Below are 21,645 nucleotides of genomic sequence, written 5' to 3'. Positions count from 1 at the left end.
ACAGACTGTGCATTGGAAGATGATGATTTTGACTTGGGCCTCCAAGTGTAACAATGAATATCAGCAAAGTCCCTAAAGAGCAAGGTGGTCCAAGGAGGAAGGTAAGAAATAACTTGGAGGAATGTTTTAGGAAGAGGTAGGGCAGAGGGAGGAGTGAGAGGGTCAAGGAAAGACAGTTAGGAGCTATGGTCAAAGAAGTGGGAAGAGAGTTCCTTGCCTGGAGAAAAGTGGGCTCAAGAAGGAAGATGTGGCCATAGGGCCACATTCTCAAGGAGGAAGTATAGTGAAAGCCAATCAGTAGTTAGGATACAAAGAGGTCATTGGAATGTTTTGAGTCTGCTGAGGCGGTAGGTGTGTCCAGAATGGTGGGACCTGAAGCTGGGGTAGTCTCAAAAGGGTGGGGTGAGTAGGTCCTTGATGCCAAGCAGGAAATGATATGTGTACCCAACCCACCCACCCATCCATGCAGACCTAAGCCTTCTCCACAGAGCCTGACTGGCATGAAGGAAGCAGAGCAAAGGAAACTACCACATACTCATGTCCATTATCTGCTAGGCACTGTGCAGCCACATTCACATTAGCTCATTGCAAGATATAAATGATTATCTTCTGCGAGGAAAGAGGAATCAGAAATGGTAAATGTATCACTAAAGTTCACACAGCCATGCAATAATATAGGCAATTTATTGAACTACTGAAAAAGTGAATTAAATAAAATAATTTAATTAATAAAAATAATTAAATTACTGAACCTGGGTATGTCTACCATTGACTCTCAGTCATTCCAGAAATAGAGCACTAGAAAATAATGGATCAAAACTTGCAGATAGATTGTCCAATTCCCATTATGGGCTTCACCCACAGCCTGGTTTCTTTGAGGCATGGGTCAATGGAAGTAGAAGAGAAGAAAGTACAGGCAATAGTGTTGGGAATTTGAGGGTGAGAGCTCTCTGGCACCAGAGAAAGGGAAAGGCCAACTCAGGGTGGGTGGAGGTATAAGACTGATGGCTAGAAAGAAATGGCCATGGGTGATGTTCACAATGTGTGTGGCAGTGAGGGGCCTGGGCAGCCTCATCATCATGATACCTATTTTCATGTCTATTGGCCATGGTGGTGCATTCAAGGACTGCACAGTAATCCAGGGAGAGCTAGGCAAGCATGGAAGCCTCTACTTTATGTAGGAGGAATGACACTAAACCACAGAGAAGCTCCTCTGCTTGGCACTGCCTCTCCTAGAGCCAGATATAAGGGAACCACATTGGGCAGCTGGTCCAGAGCAGCAGAGTCCAGGACTGAATGGTTGGGCAAATCCTTCAAGAGCTTCCCTCATAACTCTTTATCTGTCCTTTGCAACAATCACATGGGTAGTAATTTTCATACTACCCATTAACAGACACCCAGGCAGCAACAGTGACAAAATAATAAAGGTATGTAGGGGCAGCTAAACAAGGAGAATGGAAGGAGGTGACAGAAAAAAAAAGGAAAAAAAAAACCTACAAGGAAGTAGAGAAGGGGAGATGGAGGAAGGGAAGGGAAGAAGGGAGGGAGGGAGGGAGGGAGGGAGGGAGGGAGGGAGGGAGGGAGGGAGGGAGGGAGGGAGGGAGATAGATAGAGAGAGAGAGGGAGAGAGAGAGAGAGAGGGAGAGAGAGAGAGAGAGAGAGAGAGAGAGAGAGAGAGAGAGAGAGAGGGAGAGAGAGAGAGAGAGAGAGAGAGATATCCAGGCTATTCTACAGCACTCCAGGGATGCAAACACAGATTTGACTGCAAAGCCTATACTCTCTCTTGTTGCCCCTTAGAGATTGGAAATTTTCTGGCTATAGTAACCATGGAGAGGCAAGTTTATTTCTCCAGGGAAGTCAAAATAAGGGGGTCCCTCTCGTCTCCTGGGCTTTGCTGGCCACTGGAACCAGGCCAGGAGTTGCCATGGGGGTGGTGGTGGGAGGCTCAGACCTCTTATAGCCTGGATTGTGAATGCAACAGCTTCCTCCAACCTCAAGGGGCTGGGTCTCCACTCTGTAATTCAGCCCAAGCTGTGTATAGCAGGGAAAAGATGGACAGCATAGCCAGAACATCTATGACTACTGTCAGGACTCTTGAGGTAATGCTCATGCACTGTTCAGATGGGGGACCCTGGCCAATAAAGGGGATGGGGTCTGCAGCTTCTACCCAAGTCCTGGCTTCTAAGAATCCTGCCTCCAACCCCCAAATCACCTCCCAAAGAGAAGAGCCGAGGCCTTGCCCCCATTCCTCCTGTGACCTCCCTTAGTCTTAGGCCAGTAATGCTCACAACCTCTGACCCTAATACCAAGCCCAGTCCCTAACCCATCACCTCAGCAAAGACAGCCGCACAGCCAGAGTGTATCTTCAGTAATGCTTTATTGCTTTTATGAGGGGGTCATGTGGCTTACTGCTCTCCATCTCCCCTGTCTCGTCTTAGGTGCCCTGCTGCCCAACTCACTCCCAACCATAGATTATGGTACACTTATGATAGAACATATCTGTGTATATATAGATGTGTGTATATATATACATATCTACATATACACAAATATATATACATATTATGACTGTACAGTATTTATAGGTACAAGTAAAATAGACTTAAAAATTACAACGTTGGCTAGGAGCCATCCCACTTCATTTTATTCAGCCTAAAGAAGAATGAATCATGAACTGGCCTTTGAATGGCACTTGAATTTCAACATGAACCAAGACAGCCAATGGGTAGGATAGATCAGGTTTGAATCTTTCCCTAACTGGCTGAGATAACACTGGGCCCTTCCATTTGGTTGGCTGGCCACCTGAGCTGGAGCCAGGTCTCTACTTGAAGAAGGGGTTGTTATGTCAGCCTCACACCACAGGCACAAAGAGCAGGAGAAGGGATGCCATCTGCGTCTGCTCGGTCTGTGTGGTGGGACTGAGATTGTTTACTCTCCAGACATGGCAGTGCAAGGCCAAAGGCCGCACTGAGACCCCATGGAGCGGCAGATCAAATGTGGGACGCACGCCAGGGGAAACCGGTTCATTGGTCTCTTGAGACCTGAGAAAGGAAAGTCCCTCTTTCACTCTCATGTCCCAAGCTATCCCAAATCGTCATGTTGCTGACTAGGGGCCCGTCAGTAACCACTCTTTAAATCAGCGTCATAAATATCAGCATCGTATTTACACAAATAAAACTTATTGGTGGTTGGGGCTGCCCTCTACTCTACCCCTGTGCCCATCCACTCCCATCCAATTTCTTTGGAAAAGCCAGTTTACAGCCAATTTTGGGCCCAGAGGCATGACCAGAACCTCCTGCTCAACCTCAAAGAGACCCTAGTACCAAACAGGATGGCCTGGCCTCTCTGAAGGGCAGAGAATTGGGAGCACACACTGCCCTCTCCCTGTATCCCTGCAGGTGAACAGCCAGTAAGGTTTCAGTTTGACTGGTGACTCCCTGGCTTGGAAGGCAGCAGCAGTCTTCTTGGATCCTCTCTCTCAGGAGGGCAGAAAACAAGTTCAGGGATGGAGGTGGAGGTGGAGTGGAGATGCGACACTGAAATTGTGTAGGTGTAGGGAATGGCTCTGCCCCTGGAGGCAGCATTGGGGGCTTCTGTTCTCTCATTCCTCCCTTACTCCTTTGGTACCAAGGAGGCTGGGTGGTGCCACTCTGGAACCAGGCTAAGGTTCACAACTTTGTTTCAGGTCCAGCTGCTTGCAGGGCAGGAAAGGAGTCCCGGATCTTTGCCACTTCCATGGCACACAGGTGCCCAAAGACTTTGTTATACCAGTCTGGAGACCGGCCCCTGGGGAGATAGAAGCAGATAAGCATGAGCCATGGGTTCTTACCAGGAGTCCTTTCCAGGGGGGAAAGAAGAAAGAACTTGCCCTAACCGTCAAGGTTCAACAGCATGGGGCAGAGGCAAGGAGGGTGCCAGGGCAAAGGGGGCCTGGTACCTTAGGTCAGCACAGCAGATATGGGTGAGCCGGGAGCGACCCAAACCACAAGGCTCCATGAGGTACTGGGAAGTGAGAATCAGGGCCCGCACCCCAGACTCTGGCACAGGTTGCTCAGGATCCAGGGACTGGGAGACAAGCAAGCAACCCCCGCGGGGCAGGTCAGAACGCCACATCCTGTGGGGAAGGGACATGTACATTCAGGTTCTTGAAGCTGGTTTCTACCCCATGTCCCCTGTTCCCTAAGCACAGCAGGGTGGAATCTGGAGTCCCTCACCGAAGCACCACGAAGTCGCGGCAGGGATGGGGTGCCATGCTGTCGGTGACATAGTGGTATAGTTCCACACCCGGCATCAGGGCTTCCAGGACCTGGGCTCGCAGCAGGTCCTCATCCCAGAGGGCCCGTTCCCGCAGAACACGGTGTAGCACCACCGCTGGAGGGGCCACCACCTCTGTGGATGCCTTCCACACACGCAGGGGGTGCCCGTCTGGTGCCTGCAGGCCAAGTGAGCAGGGACAGGAGGCAGCTGTCAGGGCTGGAGAACTCCCATTCACCCGCCAGTCCTGGCCTACTCTCACCCCAAACCCTGAGGAGGGAAGGCTGCAAGGCTAATGTGCTAACCCTTGTCACACCCAGACAGGCCATCCCTGTGTTCCCTGTCCTCTCTTTCTTTTCCAGATATCTGATTCTCCACCTACTCAAGAGTGCAGAGATGACAGACACACATTCTCTGAGGCCTGCCAGGGTCTACCAGGAAATGGGTACAGTGCTTGGAATTTCTGGAAGCAAACAGGAAGAGAAGATGGTGATGGTCCTCAAGGAACTTAACACCTAGCACTGTTCCCACGAATTAGACAGTGGAGAGCAACAAAAGCTGCCCTTTTCTGAGCCTTTTGTATGTGCCAGGCACTGGGACAGCTTCTCACCCCAACCCTGAAAGGGAGGTTTCATTGAGCCTGGTCTATATATGGCAAACCTCAGGTGTGCAGTCTTACTCATAATCAGAATCCGAGAAAGAACATGGCTGTCCAAGAGAGGGACAGAAAGAAACCACTTCCATCCCAGGGCATGACAGGAGGCTCTGAATGGAGGAATGGTCATATCAAATTGGGGATCACAGTGGCTTGGGAAATGTAATGCTTGGGGAAGGTCACTTCAGGTAGCACATCATCAGGGGCAGAAGTACAGTGTGACTGTGGTGCAGGGTGAGATGGGAGGTAAAGCTCTAAAAGTAGTGACATGTCTGAAGACGGGTTTGGGGAAGGTAATTGTGGTAAAATCATCCCTTAGTCTCATTTGGTTCTTGCTTTGCTGGCTGAAATTCTCCACATATCAGGCCAAGGCACATCAGTACTGACAGGGCAGCCCTTTTCTTTGGGATCCCTGGTCCCCTGGTCTGCATCACGCCCTCTCCTTGCCCCATGGCAGTACTCACTTTCCTGCAAGCCAGTTCCGTGTCCTGGGGCCCTGGCACGCTCATCCAGCCCTTGAAGCGCTCAGCAGCATCACGCAGCAGCTCCTGAACGCTCTCTTCCATGTAGAGGCTCAGATTCACACCAGCAGCCTGGGCCTGTCGCAGCTCAGCCAGGGCTGGGCCAGGAGGTCTGAGCTCAGCTGCGCTGTAGGAGCCACATAATTGCAGCACCATGTCCTGGGGTACCTGGCAGGACACACACACTCTCTGGGCTAGAGCCATGAGGAGCAAGCAGCAGAGGAGCTTCAGTCCCAGAGTCTATCAGATTTATGTTCATGGATGGGGCAGCCTGGCTACTACAGTGAGGTAGGGGAGAAACCTTGTAGGGAAGAGTTGGAAATAGGAGGTTGAGGGGCATGTGTCCAGTCTTGGATATAATGGTTGGACCTGATGGTTCCCCCAAGTCTGGGAGGTAGGCATGATAGCCTGGAGTTACTCACCTGGAAAAGTTTCTTACAGTGACTGATCATATGTGATAATCCCTGGGTGGCTGCCATGTTATCACTCAGGTCCCTAGAGCCTGGATGACCAACTAGGCTGCGTTTGCTCTTGATCCTGGAGGGAAGGAATGAGAGGAGAGTATGGAATAAGGAGAGTATGGAATATGGCTAATAGGCTGGTTTCCAGTTCCCAGGAAGCCAGATTGCCAGTCCAGAGCATAAAACAACCTGTTGTCTTTCAGGGCCCGGCTTTACTGCATCCAACCAGTCCCAGGTCCCTGAGGAGGCAGGCTGACCCCTTGTGATGATGCCTGGGAACTGCAGTGTCAGCCATCAAGGGCCTGAAGTCCAATGGGATTAGGAGACCAAACCCTCCCTGCCTGGCCTGGACACATGTTACCCTGTTTCACCTGGGTGAGGGGCTATCCTTCTTGGAGATGTTGAGGTGGAAGATGGAGGGTGCCAGACACACTGCCAGGTTGCCGGCTGTCATCTGGTTTTCCTCAGCAGAGGCAATGTCACTTAGGAAATAGAGCAGGGTCTGCAGCACTTCTCGGTTCTCATCAGGAAGCAGTAAAGTGGCAGCTTGCGCTGCTGCCAACCACTGATCCTTGGGGAGGACTGTGGGGAAGGAATGGCAAAGGGCTTCCTTATTACTCTGGAGCCTACTGTTTCTAGGAACACAGAGGAAACAGTTGTCCCAAGGGAATCTAGTGAGAGAGAAGGCAAAGGTGGGCACTGGGAAGTCTCTGGGTGCTAGATCAAGCTCTGCTCAAATGCACAGTTTAACCTTAGGTAAGTCCCTGCCTTTCCTCAGGGCTTTAGTCTATCCTTCCACATAGTATGTTTACTCTGTGATAGTTAAGAATGGGGCAGGTTATTGGGGATTGGTACAGGCAACTCACGCTGGTAGATCTGCAGGAAAGTGGTCGTGAGCTTGCTGGTGAAGATAGGCTCAGGTAGGTCTCGAAAATACTGCTTCAGCAGGTCAGCCACATCATAGGCACACTGGCCCTCATAGCAGACATTGTCGGGAGAGGACTCATTCATTTGGCGGAGGATCTGGATCCTAGACTTCACCCCAGACTTGCGGAATATGCCCACCTAGCCCATGCAGGTCAGGAAGGGGTGGAAACATCGGGGGGAGGGGGGGCTGTGAGGCCAGGAGTCACAAGTGTAGGCCATCCCAGAAAATTCCAAGCCCAACAGGCCTCCTGCTGAGCAGGGTTGGAAATAAATGGCAAAACTAAAGAAAATGATTTTTATAGCCTCACGACAAGGAGAAACATGGCTTTAGTGGAAATGGGTCAGAAAAGGAGGGCCTAGACTTAGGCAGGCTCTTGGAAGTTGGGGATTACATTGCCTGGGCCAGAAAGAGGCTTGCACAGAGCTGGAGAGAAGGGAGCTTTGTTTCCATCCTTGCTGGTCTTCCTGGGGCTAGGAAAGGTCTCTGGTGGGCTGACCAGAGGGGAAGCAGCTTCCCAACCCAATTTCTTTGCTCTGGACTTCTTCTCCATTGCTATCTCTCCACAGTTCCACACTCCCCCACCCTCTGCCCCGGAGAGGACTGCAGATTGGGAGGCTCACCTGGTCCAGACACTGGCTGCGCAGGTAGCGCATGGCTTGCTGGATGCTCTGTGGCAGTGGCTGGCCTGTGCGTTGCACATGGATGAGAGGTGGCACCCCAAACACGTGCTGGCCCTGATAATCTGGGGTTTTGTTCCTTTTCATGAACTTGGGAACTGTCCTATTTGGAGGAGTGACAGAAATCAGGGAAGGGGCATGTGGTAGGCTAGAACATAGTTGGAAGCTGTCTTCAGTCTTGGAGGCTCTGGCTGGAGTGAGTGGGGTAAGAAACACACCACATTTCCATAATCAACATTCACTAAACACCTTCTCTGGGCCCAGCCCTAGGAAGTCACAGAGGAACACAGAGAGCTCTGGATCTCAATTAAAGAAATATATGCATCAATAGGCAGTGTCAATACATGCGGCCAGTAGTGGGCCAAGAACTAAGGGAAGACCCATGAAGGAGAGGAACCGCACCTAGTGGATCAGGGAAGGCTTCAGAGAGGGGTAGAAATTCAACGGGCTCTTGAGAAATAAGCAGGCATTGTCCCAGAGAAGAAATGGGGGAAAGGCATTCCAGGCCAAGAGAAAAGTGTAGACAATGACAAAGAGGCAAGGAAAGAAGCATAGCACATTCAGGGAAGGTTTTCTGGCCTGTACAGTGGCATTGCTTACTAGTGGCAGGTGAAAGCCTTACAGAAGGGGCAGGACCAGAACATGAAAGGATCATGATGGGAAGGAAAATTTGGTAATGCCAAACCACAGAGCCACAGAAGGGCGATTAGAGAGTGACAACCAAAGCTCCAATTTAAGACAACCTCACTGATGGTAGTATGGATGTTGCATTAGAGGGGATACAACTCAAGGACCTCGTGTTCCCCACCCCTACCCCCACCCTCCTCTCACATGGCACACATACTGCCATGCATCTTATGTGCACCCACCCACCCATTCCCACACACACACATACACAAGCCACCCAGAGCAATGGTGACCTCTCAGGCCATGGCTCCTCCAACCTCCTGGCACATCCATTGGCCTGTAGGCTCTGCCTATCTACACCTGCTTTTTGGAGCTGATCCTCCCAGGGCCTTGGAATAGGGGCAGGGAGGTAGCCGTGACCATGGACCAGGAGCACTCACCAGCCCCAGCCCTGTTTATGGGGCACACTGTACTTCTCCATGAATGCTGTGAGCCGCAGCAGGGAGCCCTTGTGCAGCAGGTGGATCTGGCTGGCAAACTGCCGGTTGATCTCCAGTGACTCCGAGTTGAGGCTGGGCCGATGAGAGTTCTGGAAGCTGTGCCAACGGAGCTTCCTGGTAAGGGATAGGGGTTGGGTGCGGGTAGAAAGCCAGAGGAGCGGGGTTGGGTCAACCTTAGAATGGGCCGTGTTCTTCTGGCCCCTTTTTTCTCCCAAAAGAAAGAAAATTCATGGAGATAGGACCGTTTTCAGCATTGCTGCTAGGCCCCAGGGTGGAAAAAGCTTAGCCTTAGCTTCCAGGGCTTCCCAGTGGCCCAGACACTGACAGGGAAGTGGCAGCAGCGCTCAGGCTTCACTAGTGCCATCAAGGAGTACCAGCTCCTACCTTTCCAGGACTGCAATGAATAGGTTGCTCTGAGAAACCCAGTATGGCAAAGCTAGGGATCAAATCTCATCTCTTTTAATGCCCTCAATTTATATATGGGAAAACTGAGGCCCAAAGAGAAGCTAGAATTTGCTCAAGACCACAGCAGTGGCAGGTCCTGAACCTAACATTCTGGATTTCTGAATCCTGTAGTCTTGTTGTTGCCCTCCTGTGACTGGGTGCCTAGAGGCAATCAGCCAGCTCCCAAGAGCCTGCCCCTGGACCCCATAACCAAGAAATTGGCTGGGGGATTGAAAATGGAGGGACGAATTAGGAAGGAAGAGACAGAGACAGCAGAGCTCCTTGCTCCTTTCCCTACCCTGAACTCCCACCTGCAGGGTCTGGTAAGTGAGGCCCCAACGCCTGAATCTCGTCGTTCACGGGGTGCTGATGCCTGGAGTCCAACCGGGGACCATGAAGCCTCAGCCTCATTCATGGAGTTCCCACTACTGTCCAGTTCGCTGGAGGAGGCCACAGTGTCAGAAATGGAGTGCTCTTCCACAGATAGGCTAGAGGCAGAAGTGGGTTCCCTGCTTGAATTCGCCTCCTGCTCAATATCCTGGTTTGGGCCAAGTGGCTTGGCCTCAGTCTGTGCCTGGAGTTCCGGTGCCTGAACTGGGACAACTGTCTGGACATCAACCTGGCCCAGAGCTGAGGACTCTTTATGGGCCAGAGCCTCTACCTGGACCAGAGCCTCAGGCTGATCTTCTACCTCAACTGTGGCTATTTCTACTAATGAAGTGGCCTCTTCTTCTTCATCTTCTTTCTCTTCCTTATCTCCAGGCCCCAGGTCTGGGTACATGGCCTGAGACCAAAGTTCTACCCGTTGCTGCAGCCCCCACACATGCTGGAGGATGTCATCTAGATGGGCATAGCTGCCGCTGCCCTCTTCTTCATCTTCGGCCTCAGCCCCAGCCAGTATAGGCTCAGCTGGGTATAGCTCAGGTATGTTGTCATAGGTGCTGGCATGGCTGCCTGTGGAGCCACAGGAGCCCCGGCGTCCTTCGCAGCCCCAACGCCTACCTAGCTGCCAATCAGCCAGATGGTGTCCGTCTTCAGTAGACAGGCTCTCAATGGACAGGGAGCGAGGGAATGTGCCTGGTTTGTGGTCCCTAGGCACATGCACCAGGTAGTCACCCCTGTGTATCCGCTGAGGATGCCGGAGCATGGCCATAGGCCAGACCTCCCAGCCACTCTGAGTCTCAGCACCACTGCCACTGACTGAGGTGTCTGCCTGGTTCTTGGCCCTATAGAACCCAGCTGAGAGAAAGCCACGGCGGCTCCGGAAAGAGGAACCTTTAATGGCCTTTTCTGAGGTGACTGGGCTACGCTCAGGCTCAGCTTGCCGGCTGCCACCCTTTTCCTTCCGTCTCAGAGACTCGAGGTGCTTGAGGAAGCTACGGGAATGGCGCTTCTTGGCCTTGTTCTGGGAACCCTCTGGGCCCTGGGTAGGGCTGAGGAGGGGCTGGTCACTTGGGCTGGGGGCACAGCCTAGCAAGGGCAGGTCCACTGGCTTGGATGGTAGGCTCACGGTGATGGCCGGCAGAGAGGTGGCACTAAGCTCAGTGAGGACACTCTCACAGCTGGAGGTCACTGGTAGTCCAAGGCTCGGTGGGGCCAGCAGGTCAGAAGAGCCCATGCGAGACCAGCATTTTCTTTCTCGCTGCAAGGACCAGGAGTTGCTGATGGTACACTGCTCTTCCTCTTCTGAGTCTTCATTCTGGGAAGGTCACCACAGGGTCAGGTCAAAGAAGTCTACCACAAGCCCTTGCTTGTGCTCTGCTCTACCTCCAAATGCTTGGGGGATCTTTCAGTAAAGGGCCCTGATCTTTGGCTGAGGACATGTCCTAGAGGGAGAGCTGGCTCTGCGAGTGCTAGACAAAGGAAGCCAGGAGTCCTAGATGGAGCTCAGATAGATGGTAAAGGTAATATAATTAATCTAATCCCTCTCCATTTACCGACAGTGAAACCCAGACCCACAAATGAGAAACCACTTGCCCAAGGTCATTTAAGAAGTCAGTGACAGAGCCAGGCTAGAATCCAGGAGTCTTGATTTCCTGTCCTCAACAACCTCTCAAGTCTGGGCTAGTCTCAGATCAGAATCACAGAATGCCAGAGCTGGGAGGAAATTTTAGATTATCTAATTTTCTAATTTGCAAGGTGAGAAAACTAAAGCCCAGAGTGAGGAAGAGACTTTCCTGAGGTCACTGAGCAGTCAGTCAGTGGGGACCATGTCCCAGTGGTTTTCTGCTTCTCAGGTAAAGGGTCTGATAATTTGGCTGATACACCTGGCTAAAGGACTCTGGAAAAGAAAGTCCCAGAGGAAACCCACAAAGCCTGACCCAGGGCAGGATGGGGTCATCAGGTCCACATTCCAGGACTATGTGCAGACCAACAGTCCTCAAGGTTTCTACAATCTCAGATTGGCAGAGTGAGAAAGGCCTTTGGAACCTATAAATCCTCCCCTCAACTAGATTCACTGTAGAGATGGAGGAAATGAGTCTCAGAGGGAAAAGACTTGGTGTGATGAAATAAGCCAGGCATAGAAAGATAAATATCACATGATCTCACTCATTTTAGAATATAATTAACATAAACTGATGGAAAAAATAAATAGATCCAGAAGCAGAGAAACATCAACCAGAATGTCAAACCTCAGGGAAGGTAGGGGGCAGTGGGGGTAAGAGGGAGAGATCAACCAAAGGACTTACATGCATGCATTTGTGCCTAACCAATGGACACAGACAACAGCGGGGGGGGGGGGGTATGAATGAGGGTTGGGGGTTAATGGGGGAATAAGGACATATATGTAAAATAATAATAATAATAATAATAATAATAATAATAATTTAAAAAAATAGAAATTGTGAGGTAACCAGAAACCCAAGAATGCCTGAAAATGTCTTTCTTGCCATGCTAGCAGCCATCAGCTGTATGGTAATATTACCTGGGGCAAATAGGGAAGTATTTTGGACTTATGTTCCTGACCCTTCATATAAAAAAAAAAAAAAAAAGACTTGGTGTGAGTAAAGGACCCTGTCTTTAAGATTATATAGGCCATGATTTTTCCATCCCATTATTATATTTCTACCCCCTAGTCAAGGAATTTTTGTCATCACAGAGCAGGGATTGGAGGCAGATGGATTTCCTTGAGGAACGGCCATCTCTAGGTCAAGTTATTAGTAAACCTAAGAGGTAGAATTGGCTGAGGGGGGTGGGAGAGGCCAAGGGCCAGGGTACTTGTTCTCATATTCCAGCCTCCAGACTAGGCTTGTCAAAACCCAGAGGTCTCATTAAGCCTCCTACACCCTACTCCCAGGCTGGAGCAAGGCATTAATCTGGACATCCTGGACTCTGGGGACACTGGACCTAGTTTCAAAAGTGGTTTGTGTATGTTTATGTTCCCTATGATGCCACAAGGTCACAGACCCCACTCCTGCCATGACTCACCTTCTTGGATTGAAAATGAACCTCCAGTTTCATTGAGGCACAATTGTTCAAGGTCATCAGCCTCCTGCAAGGAAACAAAACAGTGCTCATCCAAGGGTCCCAACCCCCGAAGTCTTCAGGGCACAACCTACCAAGACACTCCCAAGATGCCATCCACTAATTCACATGTCTAGCCAATGAAACTTTGTGAAGGTTTCAGTGCTAGACACAATGCTGGGGAGATTATGGCCTCTGTTCTTTGAGAGCTTATAGATGTGAAAACAAACTGCTACAGAAATGTGAAAGGATCAAGAACAAAGTAGACAGAAGGCACAGCAGTCACACAAAGGGTAGGACAAGGAACTTCCATGAATGGAAAGGTTGTAATTAGATAAGGCTTCTTGGAAGACAGAAATGGGATTGGAGGGAAAGAGGCAGAGAGACTCCTCTCCTGGAATTCAACAGGAGCTTGGGACAAGGTAGAGGGGGAAACAGTAAACAAACCAGGGTTTTTATGAAAGGGGACCGAGGCTGATAAGGTTGGTCAAAACCAGATCGCAAAGGGCCTCGTGTGCCATGCTAAAAAGCTTTGGATTTTCCCTTCAGGCAGTGACACATTTTAAACAGAGGAGTGAGTTTACTCCTGGAAACAAACTCTAGTGGCTGTTGGGCCACAGGGCCATTACAAGGAGGGGAATGCAGAGATGGAAGCAGGAAGGCCAGTTAGAAGGCTGTGATGGACCCAAGAAGTCATGGCTTGACCTCAAACCAGGGCCAAGCTGGTGTAAGTAGAGAGGGGACAAATCAGAGGATGGTCTGTGGAACCTAGCTGAAGGGAGAAAAGAATCAAGGCCTATTCTTGGCTTTCCAGCTAGAATGCCTGGTTGGGTGAGGGTGTCACAGACCCAGAAGACACAATGAGTGGGATGACTGCAGTAGATGAGCTTTGTTAATAGCTGAGGCTCCTCCTATGTTAGGGGAATAGGAATTTTTTTACATGAGGAAGCCTTAATTTGGGCCCCAGCCTCCTAGGTCTGTCCCTTAGCCCCCTACCTGCACAGGGCCCCCAAAGAGTCCTCGTCCAGAAAACCGTGGTCCTTCTTCACAGAGCCAATATCCAGGGGAAATGAACCTTCTGTATGGCAGAGAGAAGCCAAGATGAGTTGAGGGTGGTTGGTCAGAAATTCTGCCAATGACCCTTGAGCTGAAAAGGAGAAGCTGGGGAAGCAGGGAGGCAGGCCAGCAAGTATAGAGCAGAAGGAGGATTCCTAGAGGAAAGGAAGAGCCCAGGGAGCTCAGGTTGGCCATCATCAGAAAGGATAAGGAGAGGCCTGGAAGGTAGAGCTGGATGATAGGGCCCATCAGTCAGTGAGGTAGGTCCATGGGGGACAGCAGATCTGAGTGGCTGCCAAGAATCAGTGTGGGCTCCCTCATTTCCCTTTGAATCCTGGGCTGCTCAAACAGGTAACCTCCTCCCTGACCCAAGGTGAACTGGGGGACCAGAGAGAGTGGGGACAGAAGAAACACTTTTGACTGCTACCCATAGCATGGGCCCAGTCCCTGGGGTTTAGGGAGGATAGGTGAGAAAGGAAGGAAAGGGGAGGAGGTGAGAGCAGCCAGAAAATCCCACACTTCTCTGCCTTATTGATAAAATCAGCCCATTGATTCATTACCTAACATTCTTTGAGCATGTACTTTGGGCTAGACACCGGGGACACAACGGCAAATGAGACAGAGAAGGTTCCTGCCTTTATGGGTTTCCCACTATCCTAGGGACAAGAGACAATATATGAAACAAACAAAAGAATGCAGTAATAAATGCTACAAGACATCAGCCAAAGCGTTGGGGTAAAAACAGGTTGAGTGGGGGCTATTCCTAAAAAGGTGATCTGCAGAGGCCTGCTGGGGCTGTGACTTCTGAGTTGAGTCCTGAAGAATGAAAAGGGCCAGCTGTGCAAAGAGCCCAGGTAGAAAGTTCCTGGCAAGACTAACAATAAGGCTTCAAAGAGGAAAACGGCCCAGAGTGAATGAGTGATAAAAATGAGATAAAAGGGAGAGATCAACCAAAGGACTTATGTGCACACATATGAGCCTAACCAGTGGTCAAGGACAATAGGGGGATGGGGGCATGAGTCAGGGTGGGGGTGGGGGATTGGAATGGGGGTTGAGGACAAATATGTGATGCCTTAATCAATAAAGAAATTAATTAAATAAAAAAATGAGCCTTGAGCCAAAACCGGTTTGGCTCAGTGGATAGAGCGCCAGCCTGTGGACTGAAAGGTCCCAGGTTTGATTCCGGTTAGGGGCATGTACCTTGGTTGCAGGCACATCCCCAGTGGGGGGTGTGCTGGAGGCAGATGATCGATGTTTCTCTCTCATCCATGTTTCTAACTCTCTATCTCCCTTCCTCTCTTTAAAAAAATCAATAAAATATATATTCTTTAAAATGAGCCTTGAGTGTGTGTGGTGAGCAAAGTGAAGAGGAGTAAAGAAAAGGGCGTTGGCTAATTCAGTCTTGTCAATGAGGATAAAGCACCTGGGAAAACTTCATTTTAAGTATATTGGGAGTGACACAGTCAGAGAAGAGTAGTGACATAGTGAGGCCTATGCTCACAGGGTCTTTAGCTGCTTTACATTCAGAGTAGAGCAGGGAGTACAAGAAGGAGACTGATACACTAGGTCACACTGATGTGGCAGTGAAGGTTGTAGTAAGTGGATTGATTCCAGAAATATTCTGGAGGAAGAAGGGGCTTGCTGAAGAGGGACAAAGGGAAAGAAGAACAGGATGATTCCGAAATGTGGGGCTTGAGTGGGTGGCCATGCTCTGGGGAGCTCAGATTGAGACCTGTTAAATCAGAGGCACCTGGCAAACATCTGGTAGAGATAGTGATTGGCAGTTGAACAGATAAATCTGGAGCTTGGGAATGAGGCCTGGGCAGAGAGGCATTTAGAAGTTACCAGAATATAGATGGTACCTGGACAAGAATCTCTTGAGAAAGAAATGTTGAAAGAAAAGGTGGTTTTGGCCCTGAGACAACCCAACAGTCAGCAGAAGCAGAGTCAGTTAAGGAGGTAGAGAGCAGCAGCCAAAGAGATAGTCAGGAGAGGAAGGTTTCTAGAAGCTGAAGTGAATGGCCAACTACACTGAATGCCTTTGAAAGACTAAGTAAGGACTGGCAAGTGACCACTGAATTTGACCACATGAAAGTCACTGGTGAGCTTGAAAATGACTGTTTTTGGTGAGATGGGGGGAAGCCAGGGTGCAGTCAGGGAGTGGGAAGAAGAGAGGAAGTAGAAACAGCAAGTATGAACAATGCTAAAGAAAAAAAGGAAATATGGAGGAAAACAGATAAATGAGACCATGGGGAAGATGAAGTGAGAGCTAGGCTTCCAGGATACACCCTCCACACTCCATCTATGCAGCTGGCATCCTCAGAATGGCACAAAGCAGTGGCCCCTGGCCATGACAAGGTGTTTTATGCATGAGCAACAGCAGAGCTTGTGAGAGCTGATAAGAGCCATCCAGTAGAAATGATGATGTAGAGATTGTAACTATAGGAACAGGGCTGGGTACACAGCTTCTTGTGCAGTCAGAGAAAGTATCTGATTTGCCCCATTTTACATTAAAAAAAAATGGAGGGATAAGGAGGTTAAGGGAGGGGAGCCTTACCTTCAAAAAACTGAGCATACTGAGGAAATCCTGTTGCTCGGAGCCATTCACATGCTTTTTTGGCCTCAGCTTCTAAAACAGAACAGAGGGGGAGAATGAGGCAAAGAAATGGGGTTAGCATGGGTGCTGCCTGCTGCCTCACTTCCAGCAAGCAGACAGGCACCTCTAGTTCTGGTGATCCAGAAATGGCAAAAGAAGCTTGGAGGAGCTGGCACATTTGCTTCATGTCACAGCCAGCTAGGATTTACCCTCTATTCCCCAAGCCCCACTCATTCCTGTATGCTCGGAGACCCCTTTCTTGAATTTCCTTTATTGAGCCTCATTCTTTTTTTTTTTTTTAATTGTTTCCCGAGGATATTTTTCCATTGGTTTTTAGAGAGAGTTGAAAGGAGATAAAAGGGGAAGAAAGAGAGAGAAACATCCATGTGAGAGAGACACACTGATTGCTTGCCTCTTGCACTCACCCTGACCTAGGCTGTGGATGGAGCCTACAACCGAGGTACTTTCCCTTGACTGGGAATTGAACTGGAGATTCTTTGGCCTGCAGGCCAATGCTCTAACCATTGATAAAAACCAGCTAGGGCTCTTGAGCTTCATTCTTTACCTGCCCTAATGCCGAAGAACAGAACCCTCACCAGGACTGTCTGGGATCAAGGAGTACTGCTGGAAGGAATAAACACAGCTGTGTCTTCAACCCTCTTGCTCAAGGATCCATCCCCTTCCATGGCCTGTCTAGGTCATTTAGTCTTCCATCCTAGTCTAGCTAGGGAGACGAAATGTTCACCAATCATTAGTCTCTTTCCCCTTATTATACCTAATATTCTCCAGCACCTTGATAATCAAATCTCACTGAACACACTCACAGAAGCTGTGAAGAAGTTTTTAGTATCCCCATTTCTTAGATCTCAAAATTAGCTCAAAAAGGAAGGGCTCATCTACAGTTTCCCAGTTGATGGGGTAGCAGTCTCAGGGCTGGAGTCCAAGTTCAGTCTGACTCCAGCTCAGGGTTCCCTCTTCTGACATGGTGGCTGCCCCAATGTTCTTCCTCCTCTACCACTCATCAAGTTCCAGCTCTTTCTCCCCTAGAAGCCTCCCAGTACTGCTCCAGCTCTCCCCTGAGACTGGTCTATTTGCAGCATAACCCAGTGCTGACTGTCTTGCTGACACAGTGCTGGCCCGTGGGTATCTTGGAGGGCAATGGCTGGGTCAGCCTCCTGCCTCTGCTCTGGGAGTTCCTGGCATTGAGCAGGACACCCGTGCCAGCCTCAGTGCAGACATGCTGCTGGACTGCAGCCACAGAGGAGGCCCTCCTGGCCCAGTGTAGGCTGAATGCCAGCAGCAAAGTCCTGGGACTGCTCAGGCAGCTATTTATCTCTACCTGGCATCGAGGATGGGGTGGGCTGCTGGCTCAGCAGAGCTGCTCCAGCCACGAATCCTGTCCCCATTTCCTCCATTTTCTTAGTACCTGTGACCAAAGAGCTCCAAAGAGACTGGTGGGGTTTTTCCAAGGCAGCAAGTTCTCTCCTCTGCAGTGCCCTCCCACAAAGAATCCAGGATGAGAATCTTGCAGCCGGAACTGACTATTTAAAGTACAAAATTGTATTTCAGATATACTGTGTGGGTAGAGGAGGAAAAAAAGAGTGTGGGAAGGTGAAAGTTGGTCAGAAAAACTAACAGTATCCTCAAAGGTCACACACTAATGAGGGGGTGAAAAAAAGGTTCTGCAGCCCCTGAGGACTTTGGGGGCAAAAAGGGATGAGTGGGGTTGCAACTTGTACATTTTCAAGAGGGTGTGCACCTGGTCGTGCACCCTGGTATCTGCCTCTGCATATAGCAGCATCGAAGTTTGTTCAGGTCCATGATCCATATGGATTGGTGTGGCCTTATGCACTTGCAATATACACCCCTGCAGGCCCCTTAGTCTGTGCATCCACCTGCATCCATGTGTATGTTCATGTTTCTTGTTACTGCAACTCTCTACCCTGTGATAAAGAGATAGGAATAACCAGGACCTCCAAGAGATTCTGGAAAGCATTTGTTCCCAGCTAGCACTATTTCAGCCCCTCTAGCAGGGGGCAATGCAGGCCTTGGAAAGGCTCCAGGTCTCTAGGCAGGTGGTAGTCTGGAGGATGGGGGATGTGGTAAGAGTAGTGTGAAGGGACTTCACACCCACCCAAGGAGCATTTGAGTGACAGGGTTTTGCTGCTAGGACAGCTGAGCCAACTGCTGTAACCACCCCCTAGTCTCTTACTCCTGCCACACACCCAGGAGAAGGGCCTTCCCTGTCCTCAGAGCCCCTCCCAGCAGCCAGCTCTGCTTTCCTGTCATTAAGACAAAGGGGAGGTACCAAAGGAAGGACCAGATCTGAGTTTCCAGAAAGGTGGGCATAGAAGAAAATAGTGACACATAAAGGGCCATGAGTCTGGTATGGCCACCCAAGTCAGTGCATGTCACACACTTGAAGTCCACTATAGCCCCTTGTCACTCATGGTTTGAGGCAGAACAAAAAGGAAGAGAAGGGAGGAGAGAGGCATCCACCTGTCCATTATTCCTGTGCTCCTCCCTAAGCCTAGGAGGGGAGGCAGAGGACAGTGATCAAGTCCTATATCTTGCACCATATGCCTGAGCCATGGGAGAGTGGTGGGCTGCCTGCTCCCCTAATGCTAGGCAGTGGCCCTAGCCAGGGTTGGTGGGAAGGGGATAAGCTCACTCAGGTGAGTGCCAAATTGTTTCATTCATATTTAGGGCCCTCTAGCCCCTGCTATTCAAAGTGTGATCCCTGGACCAGCAGCAGCAGCAGCATCACCTGGAAGCATATTAAACACACAGAGGCCACACTCACTGAACTGGATCTCCATTGAACTAGATCCTCGTGTGATTTGCAGCACATTAAATTTTGAGAAGGCTGACCTAAATCACTTAGCTCAGGGATTCTCATTCTTGGATACACATTATAATCAACTAAGAAGTTTTAAAAATACCAATTCCCCAAGGTCCCATCCCTAAAGGCTGATTCTATTGGTCTATGCTGGAACTCTCCAAATCGGTATTTTAAAAAAGGTGGAGCATGCTGAGGCCCAGACAACTTTTCCAAGTCACACAGTGTTAAGTGTCATTACTAAGACTATGACCCTGATCACTCTTCTCTATGGTATTATGGGAAGGGGAGAAAGTGGCCCACATAGAATTCGCTTCTGGGTCTAGAAAATGGTAGCATCCATATCACTGTCAGAATTGGAGCCAAATGGCTCAGGAAAGTGAGATTATGAGGCAGAAGTTTCACAATAGCTCAAAAAGACAAAGAAGCCAAGAAGTCCAAAGCAGGGCTCTAGCCTGAAACCCCAGCAGCCCTCCCTGGCAGGAATCTGGAGAACGTAATAAGTTTGCCCAATAGGATGTCAGGGACATTGACTCCCTGACACCATACCACCCCAAGGAGAGCTGGGAGGCCCTGAGGCCCCTCCCAGATGAGCAGTCAGGTTTGAGCTAAGGTGTTTTGCCTTTATCCCTCCACCTGGCCCAGCCTGCCCAGAATCAATCCATCTGGAGCTGGGACCCAGGTGGCCCAGTCTGAGGACTGCCTTATGTGCCTGGCAGGGAGAGTGACAAGGGGCAGGCCGAGAAGAGTGGTGTAGAAATGTCTGCATGTGGCTCTTGGTCCTGCCTGTATCCAGATGTGCAGATTCCAGTAGTTTCAGTTTCCATATCAGGGGTAGAGAACATCAAGCCCCTAAGCCATATAAGAGCTGAAAAATCATTTGGTCTGGCCCTGCCAAGGTATTAAGGTGAGTTAATTAAATGTGTGGCCAAATATAGCAGGCTAATTTTTTATTTTTAGGAAATGACCGCATCCCTAAAGGAAGCATTTTATTTTCTTTTTTAAAAATATATTTTATTGATTTTTAACGGAGAGAAAGGGAGAGAGATAGAGAGCTAGAAACGTCGATGAGAGAGAAACATCGACTAGCTGCCTCTTGCACACCCCCTACCGGGGATGTGCCCGCAACCAAGGTACATGCCCTTGACCGGAATCCAACCTGGGACCTTTCAGTCCGCAGACCGACGCTCTACCACTGAGCCAAACCGGCTTCGGCTAGCAGGCTAATTTTTAAGTTGTTAACTTTGTATAGCCTGAGACTGATATTATAAATATCCAAATGGCCCTTCACAGAAATAAAGTTCCCTACACCTGCTCTATATCATGCAAGCCGTGCTCTGGCCAAGACTAGGTTGATATGCCAGGATTGGTCAGGGATGGCATCAGTTGGCACAAGCTGGATTCCATCGAGATTTAAGCCCAAACTCTCCCCCTGTGGAGGAGCCCAGGTGAATCGGGCCAAAAAACAACGAGGGAAAGGCATACTAGAGAGCTCTAGAGTCAAATCTGGCCCCAGGGCCACAGTCACAAGTCTCCTGAAAGGAGCATCAAAGAAGGACCCGCTGAGCAGAAGCAGATGCTTTTCAAGGTCAATGATGGTATCTGAACCTAGACTTTCACAGGCCACATACCAGGGTTCCTCTTAGCACAGAGCACTTTTTTTTTCTGCACAGAGAAGGATCCAATGAGGAGAAAAGCAAGGTTTCTGATCTTGGGCTGTGCTCTATGAGGGTAGAGTTTATGCACCCAGGAGAAAGGCAGAAATATTCCCCTGGAAGAAATGCAATAATGTCCAACATGATAACTGAGTTGGAGAAAAAGATTTTTCCAATTAAGCCGCTCCCATACTTGCTATTAAAGTAATCTAGCCACACCGAAACCGGTTTGGCTCAGTGGTAGAGCGTCGGTCTGTGGACTGAAAGGTCCCAGGTTCGATTCCGGTCAGGGGCATGTATGTTGGTTGCGGGCACATCCCCGGTAGGGGGTGTGCAAGAGGCAGCTGGTCGGTGTTTCTCATCGACGTTTCTAGCTCTCTATCTCTCTCCCTTCCTCTCTATAAAAAATCAATAAAAATATATTTTAAAAAATAAAAAAATAAAGTAATCTAGCCAAGACCGGTTTGGCTCAATGGATAGGGCGTCGGCCTGCGGACTGAAGGGTCCTGGGTTCGATTCTGGTCAAGGGCATGTACCTTGGTTGCGGGCACATCCCCAGTGTGGGTTTGCAGGAGGCAGCTGATCGATGCTTCTCTCTCATCGATATTTCTAATTTTCTATCCCTCTCCCTTCCTCTCTGTAAAAAATCAATAAAAAATATTTTTAAAAATCAATAAAATATATTTAAAAAATAAAAATAAAGTAATCTTAAGCAACTTTCTTCATTCTCTAAGTTTTTATTTTCAAATCTACACAGTAAGGGACAATAACTTTCCTGCCTACCTTTCTGGTTAGTCTGGATGTGGTCAGGTTCTATATGGTATTGGATCCATATGAAAGCTATCATTAGAAAGGGGTTCTTTGTTAGAACTACTTGAACTTTGTATTCACATGGTCTTAAAGGCTCCATTCTGATTGTGTATTAGTTGTAAAGAAGTGAGAGAGAAAGCTAGGAGGAAAATCAAAA

At 49.4% G+C, this 21,645-nt stretch overlaps 1 protein-coding gene across 7 annotated transcripts in view; it reads right to left on the bottom strand.

Annotated features, from left to right (window-relative positions):
• Positions 1-2,358: 2,358 nt before the first annotated feature.
• STARD8 (StAR related lipid transfer domain containing 8) overlaps positions 2,359-21,645 on the bottom strand; it is a 34,083-nt gene continuing 14,796 nt past the window's right edge. For 3 of the 7 annotated variants that reach the window (XM_084869481.1, XM_084869476.1, XM_084869477.1), the window contains exons 2-14: positions 16,146-16,217; positions 13,529-13,610; positions 12,497-12,560; positions 9,379-10,766; positions 8,564-8,737; positions 7,440-7,599; positions 6,758-6,956; positions 6,263-6,473; positions 5,853-5,967; positions 5,374-5,598; positions 4,215-4,432; positions 3,938-4,114; positions 2,359-3,786 (exon numbers count right to left, since the gene is read on the bottom strand). In XM_084869481.1, coding sequence (XP_084725607.1) covers positions 3,669-3,786; positions 3,938-4,114; positions 4,215-4,432; positions 5,374-5,598; positions 5,853-5,967; positions 6,263-6,473; positions 6,758-6,956; positions 7,440-7,599; positions 8,564-8,737; positions 9,379-10,766; positions 12,497-12,553 — 3,042 coding nt within the window. In that variant the 5' untranslated portion in view covers positions 12,554-12,560; positions 13,529-13,610; positions 16,146-16,217 and the 3' untranslated portion in view covers positions 2,359-3,668. Of the gene's footprint in view, positions 3,787-3,937; positions 4,115-4,214; positions 4,433-5,373; positions 5,599-5,852; positions 5,968-6,262; positions 6,474-6,757; positions 6,957-7,439; positions 7,600-8,563; positions 8,738-9,378; positions 10,767-12,492; positions 12,561-13,528; positions 13,611-16,145; positions 16,218-21,645 lie in introns of those variants that run through there. The other 4 variants (XM_084869480.1, XM_084869479.1, XM_084869475.1 and 1 more) reach the window with 4 other exon arrangements.

This window comes from Pipistrellus hanaki (assembly GCF_964339955.1).
Source record: "Pipistrellus hanaki genome assembly, chromosome: X".
Taxonomy (NCBI): Eukaryota; Metazoa; Chordata; class Mammalia; order Chiroptera; family Vespertilionidae; genus Pipistrellus; species Pipistrellus hanaki.
Note: the sequence above shows the minus strand (reverse complement) of the source record. Positions and strands in the feature narration are given on the sequence as shown.